General features: G+C 40.1%; 1 protein-coding gene across 7 annotated transcripts in view; it reads left to right on the top strand.

Moving 5' to 3' along the window:
- The window catches only part of LOC128906000 (meiosis-specific coiled-coil domain-containing protein MEIOC-like), a 36359-nt gene that overhangs the window by 1651 nt on the left and 14029 nt on the right, over positions 1-20679 (top strand). The window contains exons 1-5 of one of the 7 annotated variants that reach the window (XM_054192767.1): positions 1531-1572; positions 7642-7773; positions 14441-14557; positions 14800-14966; positions 20079-20180. In XM_054192767.1, the coding sequence (XP_054048742.1) occupies positions 14821-14966; positions 20079-20180 (248 nt within the window). In that variant the 5' untranslated portion in view covers positions 1531-1572; positions 7642-7773; positions 14441-14557; positions 14800-14820. Of the gene's footprint in view, positions 1-1415; positions 1471-1529; positions 1573-7641; positions 7774-9302; positions 9550-14440; positions 14558-14799; positions 14967-20078; positions 20181-20679 lie in introns of those variants that run through there. The other 6 variants (XM_054192765.1, XM_054192764.1, XM_054192768.1 and 3 more) reach the window with 6 other exon arrangements.

The raw sequence follows: 20679 nt of genomic DNA, 5'->3' as shown, positions 1-20679 counted from the left end.
GGACTCTGCAGAACAAGGCTTTGTGAAAATGCCTTGGGAACAGAAGAAAACTTTGGAGAAAGTTTTGTTCCTCCTTCCCTCCCTCTTAGGATCTTTTGTTTTTAATCTGCCTCCATAGAGTTGTTGAAGAACCTAAGATGGAATGCTTTTCTGATTTCCACTGTAACACTTCTAGCTGTCGTAGGAGTTTTCTCATATTCTGTAAGATGGATTTTGGGGCAGTTTTATTGTTCGGGATGAACAACATATGTTTTTAGATTTAACACAGATAACTTAAGTTTATGCTGAAGACTATCGTGATTTTTTTTTTTGGAAAAATTTAGCCGAAACTTGCTAGAACTATGCTTTCTCTTTTTTTCTAGTCTCAAGGCTCTGTAATAATACTTGACTGAGGACGGACTATGCTTCCCAGCAGCCGAACTGTGTTATAGTTGATTTTTATATTGTTTTCTTCAAAAAGATGAAAAAGGCTCTGTTAGCCTTTTCCATTGTCTCTGGATTCCTTTATTTGTTTAAATTATATCTCTTTGGTCTTTTTGTAGCATTAAAAATATGGCGATGTGAGGGAAGGATCATCTGAGTTCATCATCATCATCTGAGTTAAGGCAAAGAGTTATGGGAAAATAATGACTTTACTAAGGAAAAATGTGTAAAAGGTGATAAAATGTAACTGTCTATGAGATGCTCAACTAAAAGTGGGGAGATGGTAAGTCAGGTACTTCAGGTTCTTCATCAGGTGCAGCACTTTAGCCTGAAAGTGCTTTAATTAAAATAACCTTTATTTTTAATTCTTGTTGCAGGAAGCATAGGGCTCCATTTGCTCACGCTGCAACTCTTTCATAGTTACATAGCTGAGGTGAGCCAAATGGTAGATTTCAGTGGAGAGATAGGAACAAAAGTGGCAGGTTCATCATCACCACTGACAAAAAACATCAATTCCAGAGAATTATAATGTGGATGTACCAAAGCCCCAGAGGTACAGAAGATGATGAACTTGTCATAAGAACTCTTGTACTGTTAAATACAAGGTTATTATATGTATATTGTTTATTATATGTATATTATAGTGATTAAACTTTTCTCACTGGGTTGTGCCTCCTGATTACAACTTAAATGGTTTTGGAAATATGCGATCACCTGAGAATAATTGCTTAGAAATTACTTCTTGCATGGGAATGAGGGGAAGGTGCATTTCAAAACCTTCCACACACTTTTCTTTTTTTCCCATCTGCGAAGCATTTCCTGGCCAAATAAAGCAGTTCAACTGCATTTCTCAGGTGGTCCCTGTAAGCCTCTGTGTGAAAGGGACAGTTTGTAAAGCTCACAGCTGCAGTCCTCGATCCCGTACCTTGTAGCTATTGCACAACGGAGGAAAGACTACAATTCCCATAGTACTTCCACATACTGGTACTCCAGTGACATCAGACATTACATGGCTGAGACTGGTTGTAAAGCAAGAAGACTAAAAATGTAAGCTTGGTGTTTCTTTCACTTCTGTAGCAGGGCGTTTGGCAGTGTGAAATCTTTGCTTACTAGGGGAGGATTTCAGTTGCCGCAGAGATATTGGAAAGGGTGTGTATCTAAAGAAAACATGAGGTGACATTTAAGGGCAAGCAATTTGTACTGTTTCTCGTAGTGTTGGTGCAGCTTAGAGACTCCTCTGTCTAGGAATAGCTGTGTGGAGTAATTGTTTAATGCCAGCGCTGCTAGTTTGTCTCGAGGGGCCGTTTCCTTGCCCACAGCCCAAAATCCGCTTGCTTCTTTTCTGCTGTTTTTGTCCTGCAGCTTCAACGGATGGAGGAGAGACGCTGTCCATAGCCTGGCAACAGTTTCTGTGTGCGTGTAGTAAGTGAGGTGTGTAGTGTGTGTCCCATGGCAGCGATCTGAGGGGAGGTAAATGAGGTGCGGCAGCGGCCGGACCTGAAAGCACGGGGATCAGCTGCTGCTGCAGTGCTCTAGTGTGTACAGCTGGCATGTTGGAGTGCCTGTGCTGCCTGTGCTTCCACAGTGGCCTGTGTCGGTGGGAGGAATGCAGGCAGGGAATGGCTGGTGGCAACATCTGTGCAGGTTTGTCTCCGTGGAAGTTGATTCTCTCAACGGGATGAGGTTTATGTCGATTTTGTTGTTCAGGAGAGATGTTAGAGGTTTGGAGTAATAATCGTATTTTAGAAAGGTGGAAAACAATCTGGCAAAGCAATTTCTGCAGTGGGGTATTTGCTTATGTTGCTGTAGTTTAAACTAAGTGTAATGATTTATTCACCTGATAGTGCCCAGCCTTTCATGTGGTCACATATTGTAAGTGCCTGACAAAAACATAATTCTCTAAACACAAATGTCTCTTGGTGTTGACTGCCAGATTATTCTAATAGGGAGAATGAGGAGAGGCTTACAAAGTGAATGGGAAACCTGGGAATACTTGCTGTGATCTTTTCACTGAGAAATGTAATAAATTCTCAAACAGGTAATAGATCCCCTTTCATTTCTCTTTAGAAACAGTTTATATCTGTTGAATGGCATTATGACAGTGTTTGCTCAAGTCTGAGATCTTGAAGGCATCTACTTAGTACTTGAATTTCACAAAGTGAGGAGCAGGTCAAGTGGGAAAAGTAGCTTTATACCTGATCTTGGTAGTCTAATGTAATGATACAAGTCTCCATATAATGATATATAGTGTATACAGATCCTTGTGCAGCTGATTAAAAAAATATTTATTTGGCCACATACGCTGGCTTGTAACTTCAAAAAAATTGCTTTTACACATACAGTAATTGATAATTTCATAATTTTTGTTTGTTTAAAAATATATTTGGAAAGACGTTTTGATTTAGTGGAGTTTAAACTGTACTAGATAGTCCATCTGTCAAAATGAATCTGGAAAAACATTTTGCAACTGCAGTTAGAATTTTATATTCCTAAACAAAAAAGTTTATACTGAGAGTATATTAATACCAATAATCCTATTTTGCAGCTACATGTGTTTGAAAGGACGTAACCTACAAATCACGCAGTTAAGTTACCTTTGGATTAGTTGACTCTAAAATGAGTGGAAGTGCAGTTAAAAAACTCTGTACCTGTTTGTTTTAGTCCCTTGTGTTTCCCTGGTCTACCAGGAGATAATGGAGTGTGACACGTGGTAAGAATTGTAAGTGAAGGTGAATATATAGAGGTAGATGGTATTAAGTTCCCTTTTATTTCCATGGAGCCTGCATTAAACATGAATATGTTATTCAAATACTTAGATGTGTATTTGCTGACTAGATATTTTGAGTGTCATAGGCTGCTTAGTGATAGATGCATTAAAGTAGCTGTCTTTCACCACATTTCTAAAACTTTCCTTTAGCAGTCCCAAATTTGAACTTTTGGATAATGACATCTTGCAGCTGAGTTGTGTTTGCTGTTTTTAAAACTGAAACTTCATGTCAATATTTCATTAAGGATGTTTTTTAATGGGGGATTAGGGTTTCATGGCTCTTATAAACAAGAAAAAAACATCCTCTGAAACTCCAGAGTAAGGGCAGGAGGCTTCAGTCCTTTTTGCATGCAGAAGTACTTAGAAATAGTAAGACTTTGGTGTTAGAAGTACTTGTGGCTTTGGATCACAGTTCGAGTTTTTAGATCTCTAAAAATCTGTCTTTAAAAGCAATATTGTAACTTTTAAAAAATGGCTTAAATGAATTGCATATCAGGGCTTTGTTTCTAAACTACCTGCTGGCAAGTTATCCTTATTTTTTCTAATTAATAAAGCAAAAGTTGCAGTAAGTGAGGAGGTTACAAATTTGAATTTCTGAATTTACTGACTTTAGGAAGGCTGAAGTTATGATAATGGCACGTACATAGCCACAGTTCCTGGTAGATAAATCTGTATCACATGATTTCCCAAGTGCTTATTATGCTTAATTTCTTGTCATTGATGTTCTAAGTTTTAATATAAATGTTGCAGAAATGTTCTTTGTGTTTTTGGGTTTAACTGAGGAAGCTCACAGAAGTACTGGTGTACTGTTTCAAGGATAATGTTTCTAAAGGTAAAATTGAGGAGCAGATTGGAATCTTCCCCAACAAACTTTCTGCCATGTAGCTTCGTAAAGCAGATAGGCCTAAATATAAAAGAGGTTCAAAACACGTGTGTTAAAAAAAGAAGAGTGGGTCTTTAGACTTAACAGTAGTTTTCCCATGTAACCTGGTTCTGGAACTTGTAAACCCTCAAGTAGTGTAGGTGGAAGTTTTTAGGCTTTCCTCATGATCTCCTTACAATATTAAGGTAATGTTTCAAATCGACTTTGTTTTCTGAAGGATTCGATGTACCGTAGTGTGCAGAACTGCAAAACCTGTGACTTTTCCACGATGGCATCAGTGTGTGTACATGTGCACACTGTGTCTCTCTGGAAGTGCAATATAAATCCACCTGAAGATACCACTATTTGTATTACTCTGAAAAGCAGGCATTCGGATTAGCAAAATTCACATTAATCAGTGAGGAATAATTCAAACTTAAGTTTCATATTTACTATGGCTTCTATTTGATAAATGCAAGAAGATTGTGGAAAGTGTGTCTGTGTACATACATATGTGTACAGGGAATACATTATCCCTGTATTTACTGTGGGACAGGATATTTGGGGGCAGAAGGCACCAAAATTAGTAGGGTGACTATACACATGCTGAGAGGGCTTGCTATTTGCAAGGTTTGTTTAAAATTTCTAGTGTTAGCTTTAAGAAGTGTTGATGAGAAGGTGAGTGGACATTTCATTCCTAAGGAAGATCAGAGGCATTGCTTTTTTCCAGCTGCTGAATGGTTACATTGTTGGGGTGTCTGTCATTCCTCTAGTCAGTTTTGAACTGTCCATCAAATTCAATGAAATGGGGGGTGAGGCAGATGGATGTCTTGAGGGTAAAGAATTTCTGTAAATGCCATGGAAGTTGACAGCACCACAGAGGAGAGATCCAGATCAATGTCCTTGCAGGGAGAAAGGCTTCCACATGATGTCCATGGCAGGGGGGTTGGAACTAGATGATCTTTCATGTCCCTTCTAACCCGAAACATTCTATGATTTTAAGTCTTCAGTGTGGCCTGCTTATCCTGTCATGTTACAGTGGGCTCCCAGCTGGTTGCCGTTAGGGTGAGTAGGGAGGGACTGGGGAGATGGAGATGATGCAGTAAGGAAACTGCTTCTGTTAGGATGAGCTTGGGTTACAGCATGAACAGAGAAGCAGCAGGTCATCCATCTTTGCTGCTGATGGAACAACTTGTTTCCCTTTGGTATTGAGCTGTGGTCATTCATCTTTTTGCTTAAGAGTTCTTTTTGAACAACGTCAGAAGAAAACAAAACCATTTACAAATTGAGGATGTGGTATTAAAGTACTCAATGAGAATCATTTTTTGAATATTATTAATTTAACGCAATGCAAGCTGGCAGTGCTTCTTTAAGTAAAGCATTGGCTTCCACTAAAGCTCTAATGTAGTACCCTCACATCCTGAAGATATCCCAAAAGGTCTTTCTAGGAATGAATAATTTATCAGTAGTGCAATAAGCATGTGTTTTATCAGCCCCTAAAAGCTAAGTGACAGCCGCAGAAAGTTACCATTGAAAATCCATTTTTCTGAAAGAAGGTGTATTTGCCTGAGCACGGAGGGTAGCACTCGTACCTTTGTTGAACAGCTGTGTAAATTTTAAGCTTCGGTTGTACTTTTACATAGGTTGTGCAGCCTAATTGCAGCATCTGTAACGCTTTGAAAGTTTCCCATGATTTGAAGTAGTTCCTATTTTGAGATATAAATGGATTGTTGATTGGGGTTTCAGATATCAATTAATGCTTTGTGAAACCCACTTTTAAAGTTCCGAATAGTTACACTGTGTCACAGAGGTAGTGATTAGCCAAATCATTAATGGGTTTCATTAAGTCTGCTTTGACAGAACAGCAGCTAATAAATCACACAAATAGTTAACGGATCAGTAAAGGTTAGCAGCTTAGACACATATTGACTGAACAAATCATCATGGGAGGTATAAAGACATCACTAGTCATCCCTTCTGAAAGGAGACTGTGGGTAATAAAATTAGCACCTAGGAGCAATTGTGTGCACCTGAGTCATTTCATTGCAGAGCCCACTAATTTAGCTTAAATACAAGGAGCCTAATCTTCCATCTGTGTGGGCCACAGAGCTTTCTGTAGTGTCAAGGGATGTGTTGCTGCAGCTCTTCCCTTGCAATACAGCTGGTGTATTGTACATGCACTGAAGACCAACTGGCGCAAGAGCAGCAAGCTCAGCACTTCCCAGAAGCGTCGACACATCTACATGGACATTTCATGGAACTGTTCTGCAACCCATTCCTGGCTGCAGACTTTCCTGTCAGTCTGAGCATGTTTCTCTGCTGCATGGTGATGGAAACACTATAGGAAACCCGTCACAAGTGACTGTCAGAAATGGATGAACTCATTTATCCAGCTTGTAGCCTGTTTCCAGCAGGCCCTGGGAAAAGAGAAGAGCAAGGACTTGACTGTGGGTTGAACAAATCATTGTAGCAGACTTCAGATTGGACATCAGGATAGGTAAATCCTTAGTTCTGTCCTTCAGCAGGTCAGAGTAGGTCAGCCACAGTTGGATGTGGGTATTGTCTGACACAGTCTTATTACTTTAGGAGAAGAGCAAGTGCTTTAAGTTTTAAGAATTTATCATAATATTGTTGCACACTTTATCTTGGTTTATCTTAATTGTAAAAGCAGCCCTTCCCCCATTCATTTCTTCCACCAATTAGGGCTTTGTGTCAGTGAAGATGAAGCCTTATATTTGTGTAATGCACAGGCTTTTGCTGTGTCATGTAGTGCAGACATCTGAAGTTGGAGAAATGGCACGCGTGCAAAGTGCAGGCATGTCAGTAGGCAGTGGCATCTTGATAATCCCCTTTTCAATAAGGGAAGTATAGGAGGTTATACTGTAATGTGTGAATGGATGTGCAGAGAGCATAGGAATGGATTTCAGAATCAGCATGTTATACTTTGGGCTTTCATGGGAACATGCTTTTATGACTCCTGGTTTTGGATAGCAATGTGTGGCAGGAGCCAACCTTGCCTTTGCCGTTGAGAGAAGCTACGAGTCTGAAGATGGAGTGGAGCCCTTACATGGGTGCAGTCCCAGGTAGTTGAGGATTGTTTGTCCTGTCATTTGACAGGGATGGATGTTCAGTTCTGTGGCAGACGTGTGCTGGTGAGCAGAATCATGGGGTGAGCTTACATACTGGCGTCGTAGATGTGGACCTGTGTGATGTATCTATGTGACAGGATAAAGCTGAAGAGAGGAGTCTTGTCTGTCAAGCTGCCTCTGCCTGCATGATCTTAGGTGCAGCTCAGCGCAGCTGGTTTACCCATTCTGGGACTCCACGTGACCCGTGGTCAGCAGCTCTCATATCTGCTGAGCTGTTCTGTCATGTGGCCTCTCACAGCAGTAAAGCAACGTTGCCATTGTTCTGCGAATGTGAGACATAGGTGGTACTGGAGGAGTTGTGGGTGGTTTGATGTGGAGAGATGGTGGGAGGAGCAATGAGGGCTAGCTAGAAATGAGTTTCATGCATAATAAATACAACTTTAACAGACCTGGTAATTATTACCTTTTTTCTTTTTTCTTTTTTAATTGTTTTTAAATAGGCTAAGTCTGTCCATAGGAATCTAAATTTCTGCTTGCACAGCAATGCTGCATACTTCAGGGAAGAGAACTTGTATCCTTATAACAAGGACATGGTCAAACAAAGTGCCGCCCCTGGTAATTATGAGTCACAGGTGAGTCCAAAAAGTGAACTTGAATAGTAAACAGAAATAAATACTTGTATGGTATGTTGGTTTTTCTAACTAAATATATTGAATAACCACATAACAAAAAAACCCCTCAGCACCTGAAGAGAATTCTACATTACAGATGGAGCAGCTTTCACTATTACTTTGTGTCAGTCCAGAAGAGTGATCCTCTATTCATGGAAGTCAGCAGTTCCTTATTCAGTCTGGGTTTGAGTGCCTCTTGTCAAGGGTGTTTGTGAGACTTACCATAAAGTCTTCTGAGGAACAACTGCTGGAAGTTACCATGGTCAAAATTTTTTTTTTGTTGTATTCAATAATTGTATTTACATGCTAGTGTTTAAACAAAAGAAATAGCCCAGTAGCCCATGAGTGTTCTTAATTGTAAGTGGGCTACACAACCCATATATTGAACAAGCAGCTCATAAATGTACTTCTCCCGCTCTGCCCCACCTTAAGCGGTTCTTTTTTATATGATATTGACTTAAGTGTCTATGAGATGTCTGACAGAATTGATTCCTTTTTCTCAGCAAAAGAAAATCTTAATTTTTTGACTGATGAAAAGGAACGTTTCCCTTTGCTGCAGCAACAAGCCTTTTTGATGATACAAAATTGGGATTCAGAAGGAAGTCTCCAGTAATCTGCCATTCTTATGGTTTTGTCCCTGATATTAAGAGATATCGGAATAACTGACCTATTTAATCCCCTGGTTTTAGTTTTTGACACATCCTCATCACCTGTTAACTTCTGCTAGTTAGTTTCCCAGGTAGTCCAAGAGGACAATTTATCAAATTCTGATTTATTTATTTATTTATTTATTTTACCCACTGGTTTCAGAGAATTCATATCAGTGCATCCTGAATGGGTTAACCTGTTTCAGTGAGCTATAGATTAAGATGGCTGTAGGCAGGAGTTATTAGAAGCCTTAAGTAAAAAAAACAAAACAGTACTTTTTTTTTGTTTGTTTTATCTTGCCAAGAAAAACAAGAAATAAACAGGAAATGTTTATCCTGCCAAGAAATCAGAGAAGAATACATTCAGTATAGAAGTAATAACACCGTGCAGTGCTATCATTTACTGTTGTTGTGATAGATATTTATAAAAAGCATCTGCGAGCAATGCTCTGTAGCAGTGAGTTCCTGCAGTTTTAGGATAACTGACTGTAAAAAGGCCGTTACCTAATTTAGCTCAAATGCTTTTTGGCAAATCAAGAACTTCCTGTCGGATGGGACTTTATGTGAATTAAAGTAATTTTTTCTAATTATATAAAGAAGCAAATATTTAGCTCTGATTACATTATTTTTTAGCTTATATCTTTTCAGAGAATTGTTACTCTGATATAAGCTGCAGACTGTTCTCACCTCCGAACAGGAGGACAGTGAAACCCTATTGAATTTTTTTAGCCTGTGTCCTCTAATGCTATAGTTCAGCAAGGTACCCCAGATATACATAATGTCACTGCAAATGTTTTATACAATTGGCGTAATGTAGTGGTCTCTGTGAAAGTCCCTAAAACTCCTGCCAGTCTGCTTGAGGGGCCTTCACTGCTCTGTCAGCAGCTATTACCATCTCAGAATAGATGGTGACAGTCTGGAATTGTTTCCAGTACTTAGCTGGATAGTACATGAAACAAAACATTTCCAGTAATAAGTAGTAATATTAGAGTCGTCCGCTGTATTCACAGTGCTGTTAAATCTTTGGACGAAGGATTTTTGGAAGGTCACAGATCTCTTGTCTCCTAGCTGCCCATCTCAAGCTGTGGTGGTAAGGCAGAAACCTCTCTCTGTGGAAAATTTGTCTTGTGTCTGTGTATGGGGGCACAGTGGGGGCACACTGGCACTTCTGTGTGTCTTCTCTCCATCCATGGCAGTGCTCAGGACTGACCACACGTGGTCCTGAGCAGCCTGCTCTGAGCAGGGGCCTTGACTCCAAAGGTCCCTTCCAACCTCAGCTGTTCCGAGATCTCTGCCATGCAGGATTCTCTGTTCCCAATACAATTTACTGTTTATCAAGTCCTTAACTGTGATCTGTAGCTTTCATCTGTCTCTACGTGCCTGGCAGCTGTGCTAGTTTGGCACTTGGTTGGGGGGATGGGAGGACAGCAGTAAGAGTGAGGGAGTAACAGCCTTCCTCAAGGTCTTTGCCCTCGCTGCTGGAGCAGTGAAGCCATCTACGTAATAACAGCAAATCCTTAGCACACAGCCTGGTCGAAGCAGAAGCACAAAGGAGCTGGGTCGCAAAACAAGTCAGTGTGCACAGAACTCATGTCACAGATACCATAACAATATCAATGCCTAATAGCTTTGATACTATTTAGTTTCATATATATTTACGGTTGAAATGTTAACATTATACCGATGAAGTTCTACTCGTTTATTTCTCCTCAAATAAAAGAAACGTTGAAAGAGCTTCTAAATACAAGGAACTGCTTGAGGCTTTTGGAAATAGTGAATGTTTTTGGTAAATACCTCAGTTGTGATGAGCTTCTTGCAGAAGTTAAAAGCCCTCTGAGCTCATTTGAAGATAAGGTGTGACTTAATAACAGTGTTAGATGTCTTGGAAAAAAGTGTCTTCAGTTTTGTACGCAGGGAGAGAGTTTAGTCAATGCACATTTCTATTTTACAGGAAAGAACAGAAGCTGTGTCTTGTTATGCTTTGAAAGGAAAAAAGAAAGAGATAATGTATCTAGGTTTTAGATGTGGTAATTTTTTTATTGTTTTGAGAGGAAATTTAGTGAAAGCAGTGGCTTTCCCATGATTTGCAGGGTGTAAAGAATGAAGTAAAAGCCCTATGGGAGACTGTAGGAGTTGTCATTTGAGTTTTTTTTAATTTTTTTTTTTTGAGACAGTATTTCATTCACTGATTTTTAAGGTTGGAGTTCTGAGCAAAACACGTTTGTGCCTCTGCAGGCAGTCCTTTCTTTCCAAAGCCAGTTACAGAGGTTATGACTATCTAAAATTCAGTGAAGAATTTTGAAACTAAAGCAAACTGTAGGAGAAAATACACTGTTTTATCCCTTTCACTTTTTTGCTGTAACTTGTTAGTAGTTCATATGTAAAGCACAGACAAGAGTTTCTAATTTTTTTTTTTAATTCTGTTTAACTAGGTAGAATGACAGACTCCATTGTTTTGTAAGTGCTGAGTGACGAGGCTGTATCCAGGGTACATAAAGTACCTCTTCTACTGATCTTTAGTCACATTGTCCTGCACAACTTTCATTAGCAGTGATTAATGGCTCTGAAAAGAAAAGATAAATCCATTAGTTACAGATCCTATTTTTAATCGATGGAAACGTGTTTTATACTCTAGCCAAGGAGCATAATTTATCTCTGTGTTGCCTCCTCGTAAGCTAAACAAGAGCAGGGCCTGGGCATTGGCGTGTGCTTGTTGATACTGCTAGATTGCTGCTAAAATTCTGGCCTTGGTCAGCTACTGCTTTCCTAGAGGATACTCTACGTGTGGTTCAGGAGTCATTTGTAGCAGACAATTTGGATATCACTCTCCTTCTCTTCTGCAGAGTAAGCATTTACTTCTATCACATGAGCACTGCTCTGCCACTTAGTTGTTCTTGTCTCTTATTTAACGATATAGATATTGACAGTGTGTTTGTATGGAATGTTACAGATTATGTGTCTAGCCTTTATAGGGTTATAGTAACTCTGTTATTAAATAAGGGTATGTTTGGATGGGTAAGACAAGTTTATTGGAAGTGATAAGCCCTTAGTGTAAAATTTTATTTTTTATTGGAGCAGTTCACTAAAGGGTTGTTCTGTTCTGCTCCTGGTAGAAGCACACTTGGCCAAGTAATACTTTACTACCTTTTCAGACAAGACCCAGGAAGGGAGACCTTCCGAGTCTGTGACAGCTTTCACTAACCCAAATTCTAGCTGAGGATTTGTAGTAAGCAAAATTTTACTGTTCTACTTTGAGAAAAGAGGGAAGAGAGAAAAATTAAATTAACAGTGTTTTCTTTTTTTAAAAGGATGAGACATGAGATAGTGAAATGATCAACATTGAAGTTTTGTTCTTTTAGCTTATTTAGATAAAACTTTTAAAAAGCTCTACCTACAAAAAACTTTTAATGTGACTCTAGACAGACTGAATGCATAAGGCTGTGTTCAGACAGTGTAAATTTCCCTTAAACCCTCTGTTTTCTATTGGATTGTTCAGGGCTTCAGAGGTATTTGTCCAATAGGAAGCACCAGTCTCACAGAGTTGGCAATATGCTTCCTAGTGACAATGCAATTTTTATCTCAGAAGCAATAAAATGGAAGTTTTGTAGATCAGCTTAAATGTTTTTAAGTGTGAGGATCAGTCATCACTGCAGCACCATTTGTTCCTTTCATTTTGTGTTTTTTAGCCTTTTCGGGAATTTTATAAGTACATGGTTGAGATCTTTCTGCAGTTATTGAATAAGGATTTAGCAAATGGTTCCATTTGTTGGATCCAAGGCTAGTTTGACCATCCTGATGAAAGAGCTTTCTTTAGCTGGCTTTTTGTACCTATCCCAGCTGTATTTACAAAGAACAATGTGACAGAAGTTACTTTTATCCTCATAGTTCTAAAAAACCCTCTTGTTTTCCATCCTTAGCAGCCAGGTATCCACAGTTCAGCATGTTAGGGTCTTAGAGTAAGCTAATTGCACTGTTTTTCTGCAGTAGGCTGGGAACTCTTCCTGCCTCCAGGTTGTACACACAGGACACCTGCCAACAGCACCTCTGCAAATTCCAGTTCGTTAATGTCCTAACACTGGGCCCTTCTGTCTGTAATGGGAGACTTGGAAAGATGGACAAACTTGCTTAGCAGGAGGGCTTTGCTAGAGGAGTGACATGCACAACATCATCTCTTTTTAACCTGCTGCTTTTGTTGAAAACCTTTGTCACTGACACATCCAAGAGAAGCTGGGGATCGTCAAACTATCTCCAGGTTGTCTCATGCCCTCAGAAGTGATCTTAGTTAAGTGTAAATATATTGGAACTTCCTGTCATTTAATCTGCAATTTCTTTCCAATCTCCCAGGCATTGCTATCCATATATTAATAGTCAGTGGGGTGGCAACTCTTAATATGCTCTTTGAGAGCTGAAGATGAAATATATTAGTATTTGTAAGGAAGCAATTCCTTTTTTTTTTTTTGTCCTCCCTGCCAAAAAAAAAAAATATTTTTTTTGAGTTGGCCTACTGACTTTTTTTTTTTGCCAAGAACACAAACAAATTCAGAAGTTGTTTCAGGGAGATGGGTTGAATTACTCAAAGAACCTGAAAGGCAGCATCTTCAATGAAATATATCTTGAAATAGGAAATCCCCTCAATAGATTCTTTTCAACTGATGCAGTGGTATTTTTCTTTGTGCTTATAAGAGCCTCAGTTTACTGAGAAATGCTTCTAGAATTGGATGGGTACAGAGGCTGCTAAGTGTTCTCCTTAGGGCAATTTTGTTAGTTACTGGCCTCCTCAGGAAGGTGTAAAGCACAGGGTGGGATGCTACAGTCAGCTCCAGTCTGTATCCAATTCCATGGCCTCTTGCAACTATTGATACATCTGGGTTTTTGGATTTTTATTTTCCTTTTTTTTTTTTTGTTGGTTTTGGGTTTTCTGGGTTCAGGCTGGTTTTCTTTTTTTTTCCTTTGAGTCTCCCAAATATTATTTTCAGAACCACAAGTACTCCATCTTGAGTGAATGCCGTTACTTAGGAGAATTAAAGGGCAGCTAGTTCAGTTCTCTGTCATAAAAGTTTTTGGTTTTGTTTTTTTAAGAAAGCTTGAGGTTTTCCTCCTGGAGTCAGAACTTGCAAAAGTTAATCAACAAGGATTGAGAGTCCTGGTGGTCAAGCTGGACGTTAATCAACAGTGTGCAGCAGAGAAGGCCACCCTTATACTGGGCTGTCTTAGTGTAGCCAGAGGGGTGAGCGCAGTTATGATCCTCTCTGTTTTGCCCTTGTGAGACCACAACTGGATACTGTGTTCAGTTTGGGGCTCCCAGTGCAAGAGGGGTACTGGAGTGAGTCCTACAGAGGCTCCCAAAATGGTTGTGGGCTGGAGAACAGGATGCCCAAGAAGAGGCTGAGAGAGCTGGGTCTGATCAGCCTGGAGAAGAGAAAGGGAAGATCTTACAGATGTGTGCAGCTGCCTTACGGGAGGTTGTAGAGAAGGTAGTACAGACTATTTTAAGACTTTTTTTTTTTTTTAAACTAGGACAGCAGTGAGATATTAGAAAAATTTGCCCAGAGAGGAAGTGGTGGGATCTCAGAAGTCATCTGGGCAAGTTTCTGTCAGCCTGATCAAATGGGGTCTGCTCTGAGCAGGGCATTAGGCCACATGACCCCAAGTAGTCCCTTCCAACTCCAAGTAGTTTTCTGATATTCTACTTAAACCTTTATCAATCACAGATTCTGTTGTAGTAATTCCTGGTTGAGATACCTCGTGAGGTACAGTTCGCTATGTTACCTGGATCTCCTATTATTTATTCTTTGAATAAATAATTTATCTATAATAGTCTTTTCTGGACCAATACTTAAGGACAGATCACTGATCTTACCCAGATTTTACTCTGTGAAGTTTACAAATGTCCCTCCTTGCTTACCATGGGCGCTCTGTTGGAATATTTTATGTTTGCAGGGCTATAGCAAGGATAATAGCTCTTCCCTTTGTTTTCTCAGAAGGGATGTGTATGCCTGTGACATGTGCATTTCCAGTCATATAGACTAGAAGATTCTGAGCTTGTGAACGTGACACGCAAACACCTACAATGTGTAGAGAATTCCTATTATTCTATAGTAAGTAAGTTTTATTATTTACTTATTTATTTTTAGAAGATGCATACATTTGTCAGATTTGGACTGCTTTAAGGCAGGAGAGGGAACAAGTTTTAGACTGTATCCTTTTGTCATAGCTGCACTTGATTTTCCTGAAAAATTATTTAACTCAAGATATAAAAAGAAGGCTTGCTTTATTGCCTTTACTGCTTATTTATATAAACATCTAATGTTAAATACGTTTCCTTCTCTTTTCAACATAGGTAAATAGCAAGAAACAAAAAATGGACACTCAATTATTTTCCCCGTTATTAGGAGCCATTACTAGTACGCCACCTCCGCTGGAATCTTCCCGTCTGTATAGTGACTGGTCGGCATGTGGAGAGGATATTGGCTCAAAAGCTTCTTTTCAAGACTGCACAAAGAAACGGTATGAGCATTCTTGGTAAAATCTTAGGGTACTGTTCTGGAACGCTGAAATTGTTATGGAGCAGAGTAAATGGGATTCTGGATCTTTTTGGAAGAATTTATGGGATAACTAGAAACTCAAAATTTTTCTTTACTGTATAAAAGTTATTATAGAGATTGAGGTGGGGGGAAGGTAGGGGGTCTGTCTGTGTATAGATGTGTGTGTATAGATGTGTGTGTATAGATGTGTGTGTATAGATGTGTGTGTATAGATGTGAAAACATTTTAAAATTTGGAAAGAATACTACATTGAGGGAAGGAAATGGGAAACTGCTGTATGTAATTTGAAAACTCCTTAAAGAAAAAAGCCACTCTCCTTCTGTGCCTCCCATCCCTCAGTACTGTAGCTCATAATGACCCTGCTTGATAATGTAGAATATTTCCTGGAACAAGAACAATGCAGAGAGTGTTAGACACAGGTCGCGTGTAAGTGGTACCTCTGCTGCTGAAAGCACAGATATGCATACAGCTACTCTTGAAAATACGCCAGCCTACTGTCTTATTGTGCCCTTGATATAATGCACTCAAGTTTGATTTTATATATTTAAAAAAAACCTGTGGTTTTGGATGCTGAATGAATGCAAAGGGTCTGTGTTACTTGAATTATGAAAGATTTTTATTCCCCTGCAAAAAGCCACTCTGCCCAATTCTTGACTATTGCAGGCATTTCTGATCATCTAGTCTTAATAATGCAGTAAAATTATTAAAGTTACAGAGAAGGGCAGTGAGGCTGCACAGGGGTTTGAAAGCTTCCATGTCAGTGGAGGGTGAATGAAACTCCTCTTGGGTTTTGATAAGTCAGCTCTGCAGAGGAATGATTTCTATAAAATCACAAATGGTACAAGGATTGTAAGGAACAGGGGATAATTATTTCACAGTCTAGAAACTAGGGGATACCCACTGAAATAATTCGGCCTCTCCTTCACGTTGGTAATTTTATAGCTTGTGTACAGCAATTGAAATTGTAGTGTTTCTATTCCACCCTTAGAAATGCGTAAATAATTATTTCATATTAGGCTTCCCACTTTCTTCTTTCCAGCTTAATGCCAAGTGCTGGCAACAAAATATTACCTTTTGGTGGGGGCAGCATTGGTTGGTACAGACTGGCACAGCAGCTTTTGACAGCGATGATTATGCTGTTAGCATTTCTAATTTCAATCTCATTGCATTTTTTTATCACTTGCCTAACAAGAGGAAGTTTGTGGGGAGAAATGGTAGTTCACTGGTTCACAAGGTGCTGAAAGGTAACAATTCATAGAATCATAGAATTGTTAGGGTTGGAAGGGACCTTAAAGATCATCTAGTTCCAACCCCCCTGACATGGACAGGGACACCTCCCACTAGATCAGGTTGCTCAGAGCCCCGTCCAGCCTGGCCTTAAAAACTTCCAGAGATGGGGCTTCCACCACCTCCCTGGGCAACCTGTTCCAGTGTCGCACCACCCTCATGGTGAAGAACTTCTTCCTGTCCACTCTGAATCGACCCATCTCTAGTTTTAATCCATTCCCTCTAGTCCTACCATTACCCAACATCCTAAAAAGTCCCTCCCCAGCTTTCTTGGAGGCCCCCTTAAGATACTGGTAGGCCACTATAAGGTCTCCTCAGAGCCTTCTTTTCTGCAGACTGAACAACCCCAACTCTCTCAGTCTGTCCTCACAGGAGAGGTGCTCCAGCCCTCTGATCATCCTTGTGGCCTTTCTTTGGACATGTTCCAGCACGTCCATATCTTTCTTGTGGTAGGGGCTCCAGAACTGGACGCAGTACTCCAGGTGGGGTCTCACGAGAGTGGAGTAGAGGGGGAGAATCACCTCCCTCGACCTGCTGGCCACGCTTCTCCTGATGCAGCCCAGGAGACGAATGGCTTTCTGGGCTGCTAGTACACACTGATGGCTCATGTTGAGCCTCTCTTCCACCAGCACCCCCAAGTCCTTTTCTTCAGGGTTGCTCTCAAGCCAGTCCCTGCCCAGCCCATATCAGTGCTTGGGATTGCCACGACCCAGGTGGAGGACCTTGCACTTGGTCTTGTTGAACTTCATGAGGTTGGCATGGGCCTACCTCTCCAGCCTGTCAAGGTCCCTCTGGATGGCATCCCTTCCCTCCAGTGTGTCAGCCGCCCCGCACAGCTTGGTGTCGTCGGCAAACTTGCTGAGGGTGCACTCTATGCCACTGTCCATGTCACTGACAAAGATGTTAAACAAGACCGGTCCCAGTACTGATCCTTGAGGGACTCCACTTGTCACTGGCCTTCACTTGGACATGGGCCCATTGACAGCCACTCTTTGGGTGTGGCCGTCAAGCCAGTTCTTTATCCACTGAATTGTCAGTCCATCAAACCCATATTTTATCCTCTTGGAGACCAGGATGTGATGTGGGACAGTGTCAAAGGCTTTGCTCGGGTCCAGGTAAATGACGTCAGTTGCTCTCCCCTTGTCTATTGATGTTGTGACCTTCTCATAGAAGGCCACTAGGTTTGTCAGGCACGATTTGCCCTTGGTGAAGCAGTGTTGATTGGACCCAATCACCTCTTCGTTATTCTTCTGCCTCAGCAGTGCCTCCAGGAGGATCTGCTCCATAATCTTACCAGGCACAGAGGTGAGACTGACTGGCCTGTAGTTCCCTGGTTCCTCCTTCTTTCCCTTTTTGAAAATGGGGATTATGTTTCCCCTTTTCCAGTCGGTGGGGACTTCACCAGACTGCCGTGACTTTTGGAATATAATAGAAAGCGGTTTAGCAACCTCATCCGCCAGTTCCTTCAGTACCCGTGGGTGTATCCAGTCAGGTCCCATGGACTTGTTTACTTTCAGGTTCATCAGATGGTCACGAACCTCATCTTCACTTAAGATGGGCAGTTCTTTCCAGCCCCTGCCATTGTCTTCTGTGACGCCGGGAGTGTGGCTGGAGCCCTTGCCAGTGAAGACTGAGGAAAAGAAGTCATCGAGAACCTCGGCCTTCTCCATATCACTTGTCACCAGCTGCCCCGTTTCCTTTCTGAGGGGGCCCACACCCTCCCTAGCCTTCTTCTTACCATTAATGTACCTACAGAAATTTTTGTTGTTTCCCTTGATCTCCTCGGCTAGGTTTAATTCTAACCGAGCTTTAGCTTTTCTCACCAGGTCTCTCGCTGCTTTTGGACAGCTTCCTTATATGCCTCCCATTCTAGCTGCCCTTTCTTCCACTCCTTATAAAGTTTCTTTTTGTGTGACAGTGTGTCCAGGAGCTCCCTGTTCATCCAGGCAGGTCTCCTAGCATTCTTTCCTGCCTTCCTCTTTTTGCTCCTGGACATGGAGAAGGTGATCCTTGAATACTGACCAGCTGTCCTGGGCCCCCCAGTATTAGCTGTAAGTTCTAAGTTTAACCTCTGAGTGCCAATCCACTCATTAAAATACACAATGTCTTCTTAAAAACAGCCTTAAGGTTACTGCAAGGTAATAAATGCAAGGTAGGGTGGTTTTGTGTTTAGTGTTGTTTTTTTTTTTTTTTAAGTGATCCAAAGAATTAAACAACTAAGTGCTCTTTGTTACTGGCAATCCATCTGTACACCCATTCTGAGACTGCAGATATACACTAGCGCTTAAGGTTAAAAAAAAAAAAAAAAGAAGGAAAAGCTAAACATTTCATCTCACCTTCATCTAGTCTGTAAAATTTATTTGGGCACTTACACACTCACTGCTGTCCTGTGCTTGTTCTTGTCTTTTTTTTCTTTTTTTCTTTTATAGTCCACCCAGCTTCCTGCTGCCCTGTCTGCTGTTCTAAAATGGCCACTAATTTTATTTTTAATTTCCATGCCACATTGTAAATTGACTCTGATCTCACCCTTGTTGAAAATCATGTAGATGCAGGCTTTCATCTATGATCTCCAGTTGGTTGCAGAAATTGGCAGTAAGTCAGTCTCATTTAAAAAAAAAAAGTAAAAAAAAAAAAAATTACCATCTGACAGAGACACAGAAGAGATCAGGCTATCAAATATTAGTTACAGTTCTATATTCATAAAACATTTTCAAGAATCTTTGCACTTATGTATATTCTAAACAAAATCATGTAGGCCAGATTCCTTACAGAGGAAGCTGAGTGGTCATGATGTAAATAATAGAGGTAGCTAGAAGTCAAAATGTGGTTTTGACTTAAATAGTAGTAAAGTGTAAGTGGCTAATATTCATTGTGGCAAGAGATTAACAAGGTGACAGCCTTCATAGTTTATCCCATGTTTTATAGTCTTTGTTAATCAAATTGTGAAATCAGCGTGAGTAGTTATGTGGCAGCATTAGCAGAAGATGTAGTTGTTTGGATAAACTGACACCAGGGAAGCCTGAGAGATCTTCAGGGACACTGAAACAATCAGATGGATGAGAATAGGATGATGAGTGAAATTTATTGATGCAAACCAATGCATATTAGAGGCAAGGATCTCTTAACAGTGTTATGTTTTAATTAACTTCTGAGAGAGATTTAGGTATCATTACAGACAGCTCTGTAAAGATCTCATTTTGCATCTGAAGTAAAAGATAAAATTTGGGGTTGTGTTGAGAGTGGTGATGCTTGAACCTTTGGTATTCATCATGAATATTTAATGCAGTTGTGACCAACTTTTTTCTAAGGAGGGATTAAGGAGTGGCTCAATTTAAGTATAACTTAAATTTTTTTTTGAGATTAAAATAATAGTTCTTGAATTATGGAAGTAGATCAATTAGAATGCTCAAGATCTTGAGAAGACTGATCCTATTTGCCCTCTAAAGAAGGCAGTCAAGATTTGAGGAAATGTCTATAAAATACTTATGTTGATTGAGAAGAGAGGAAAATCTTTTGCTGCTCCTGTCTCTTCACATAACAGCTTGAGAAGTCTCTGTCGAAGCAAGAAGTTAGGAAAATTGTTCTACTTCATTTAGGCTGTAGAATTCACGAATGCAGGGAGAGTTTTCTGTATATGAAATATATTGTGCTGAGAATACATGAAATTCAGAACACTTAGCAGACGCTGCTAAAATAAATCAAAGGTTTAATGCTTTACTTTTCCTTTTACCTGTTTTGTTTAGGAGAAAAAGACTTTTTTTACCTAGGCTTTTTTGGTTTTTTTCAGGGCACCGATAAACCTTTCTTATTCTGGCAATGGCCCTGATATGTTTGGGCTAGTGTCAAGCATTTTAGAGGAGCCAAGCAAGCCAGAACCAGTTACAGATTGGTAAGTTTGTTCTGAAAGTTCTTATGTGTTGTGTACTGGTTTTTATGTCCTCTGTCACACGGATATGATACACATTTTGAATTATTTCACGGAGTTGAGTAATGAAGGTCTAAATCCCCTTGAAATATAGAAGTGTTTTTCTTTACTTCAATTGTCAGAAAAAAAAAAAAAGGCAACAAAACGTTAGAAATGCAAATTTTCTGAAGTCTTCCATCAACCTACAGCATTGGGGGGGGCGGGGGGGAATAATCTTATTTTAACCAGTAGGGAGTTGACTGAATACAGTCAAATGTAAAATATTTAATAAATCCAAATAAACTCTGCAGTTCTGAGTATACATATTGTAAATGAGAACAGCATTTATAGTCAGATTTCACATAGCCTTTACTCAACTACAGCAGGAATATTTCCCCCACTTTACATTCCAGAGGAGAGCTGTGTATGGTTAGCCCAGAATGTAATGAGGGAAATATGTGTGTGTTGGGGAAATAACTGTGAT

Source organism: Rissa tridactyla, chromosome 2, assembly GCF_028500815.1.
Source record: "Rissa tridactyla isolate bRisTri1 chromosome 2, bRisTri1.patW.cur.20221130, whole genome shotgun sequence".
Classification (NCBI taxonomy): Eukaryota; Metazoa; Chordata; class Aves; order Charadriiformes; family Laridae; genus Rissa; species Rissa tridactyla.
This window is presented reverse-complemented; position numbering and strand designations above follow the sequence as displayed.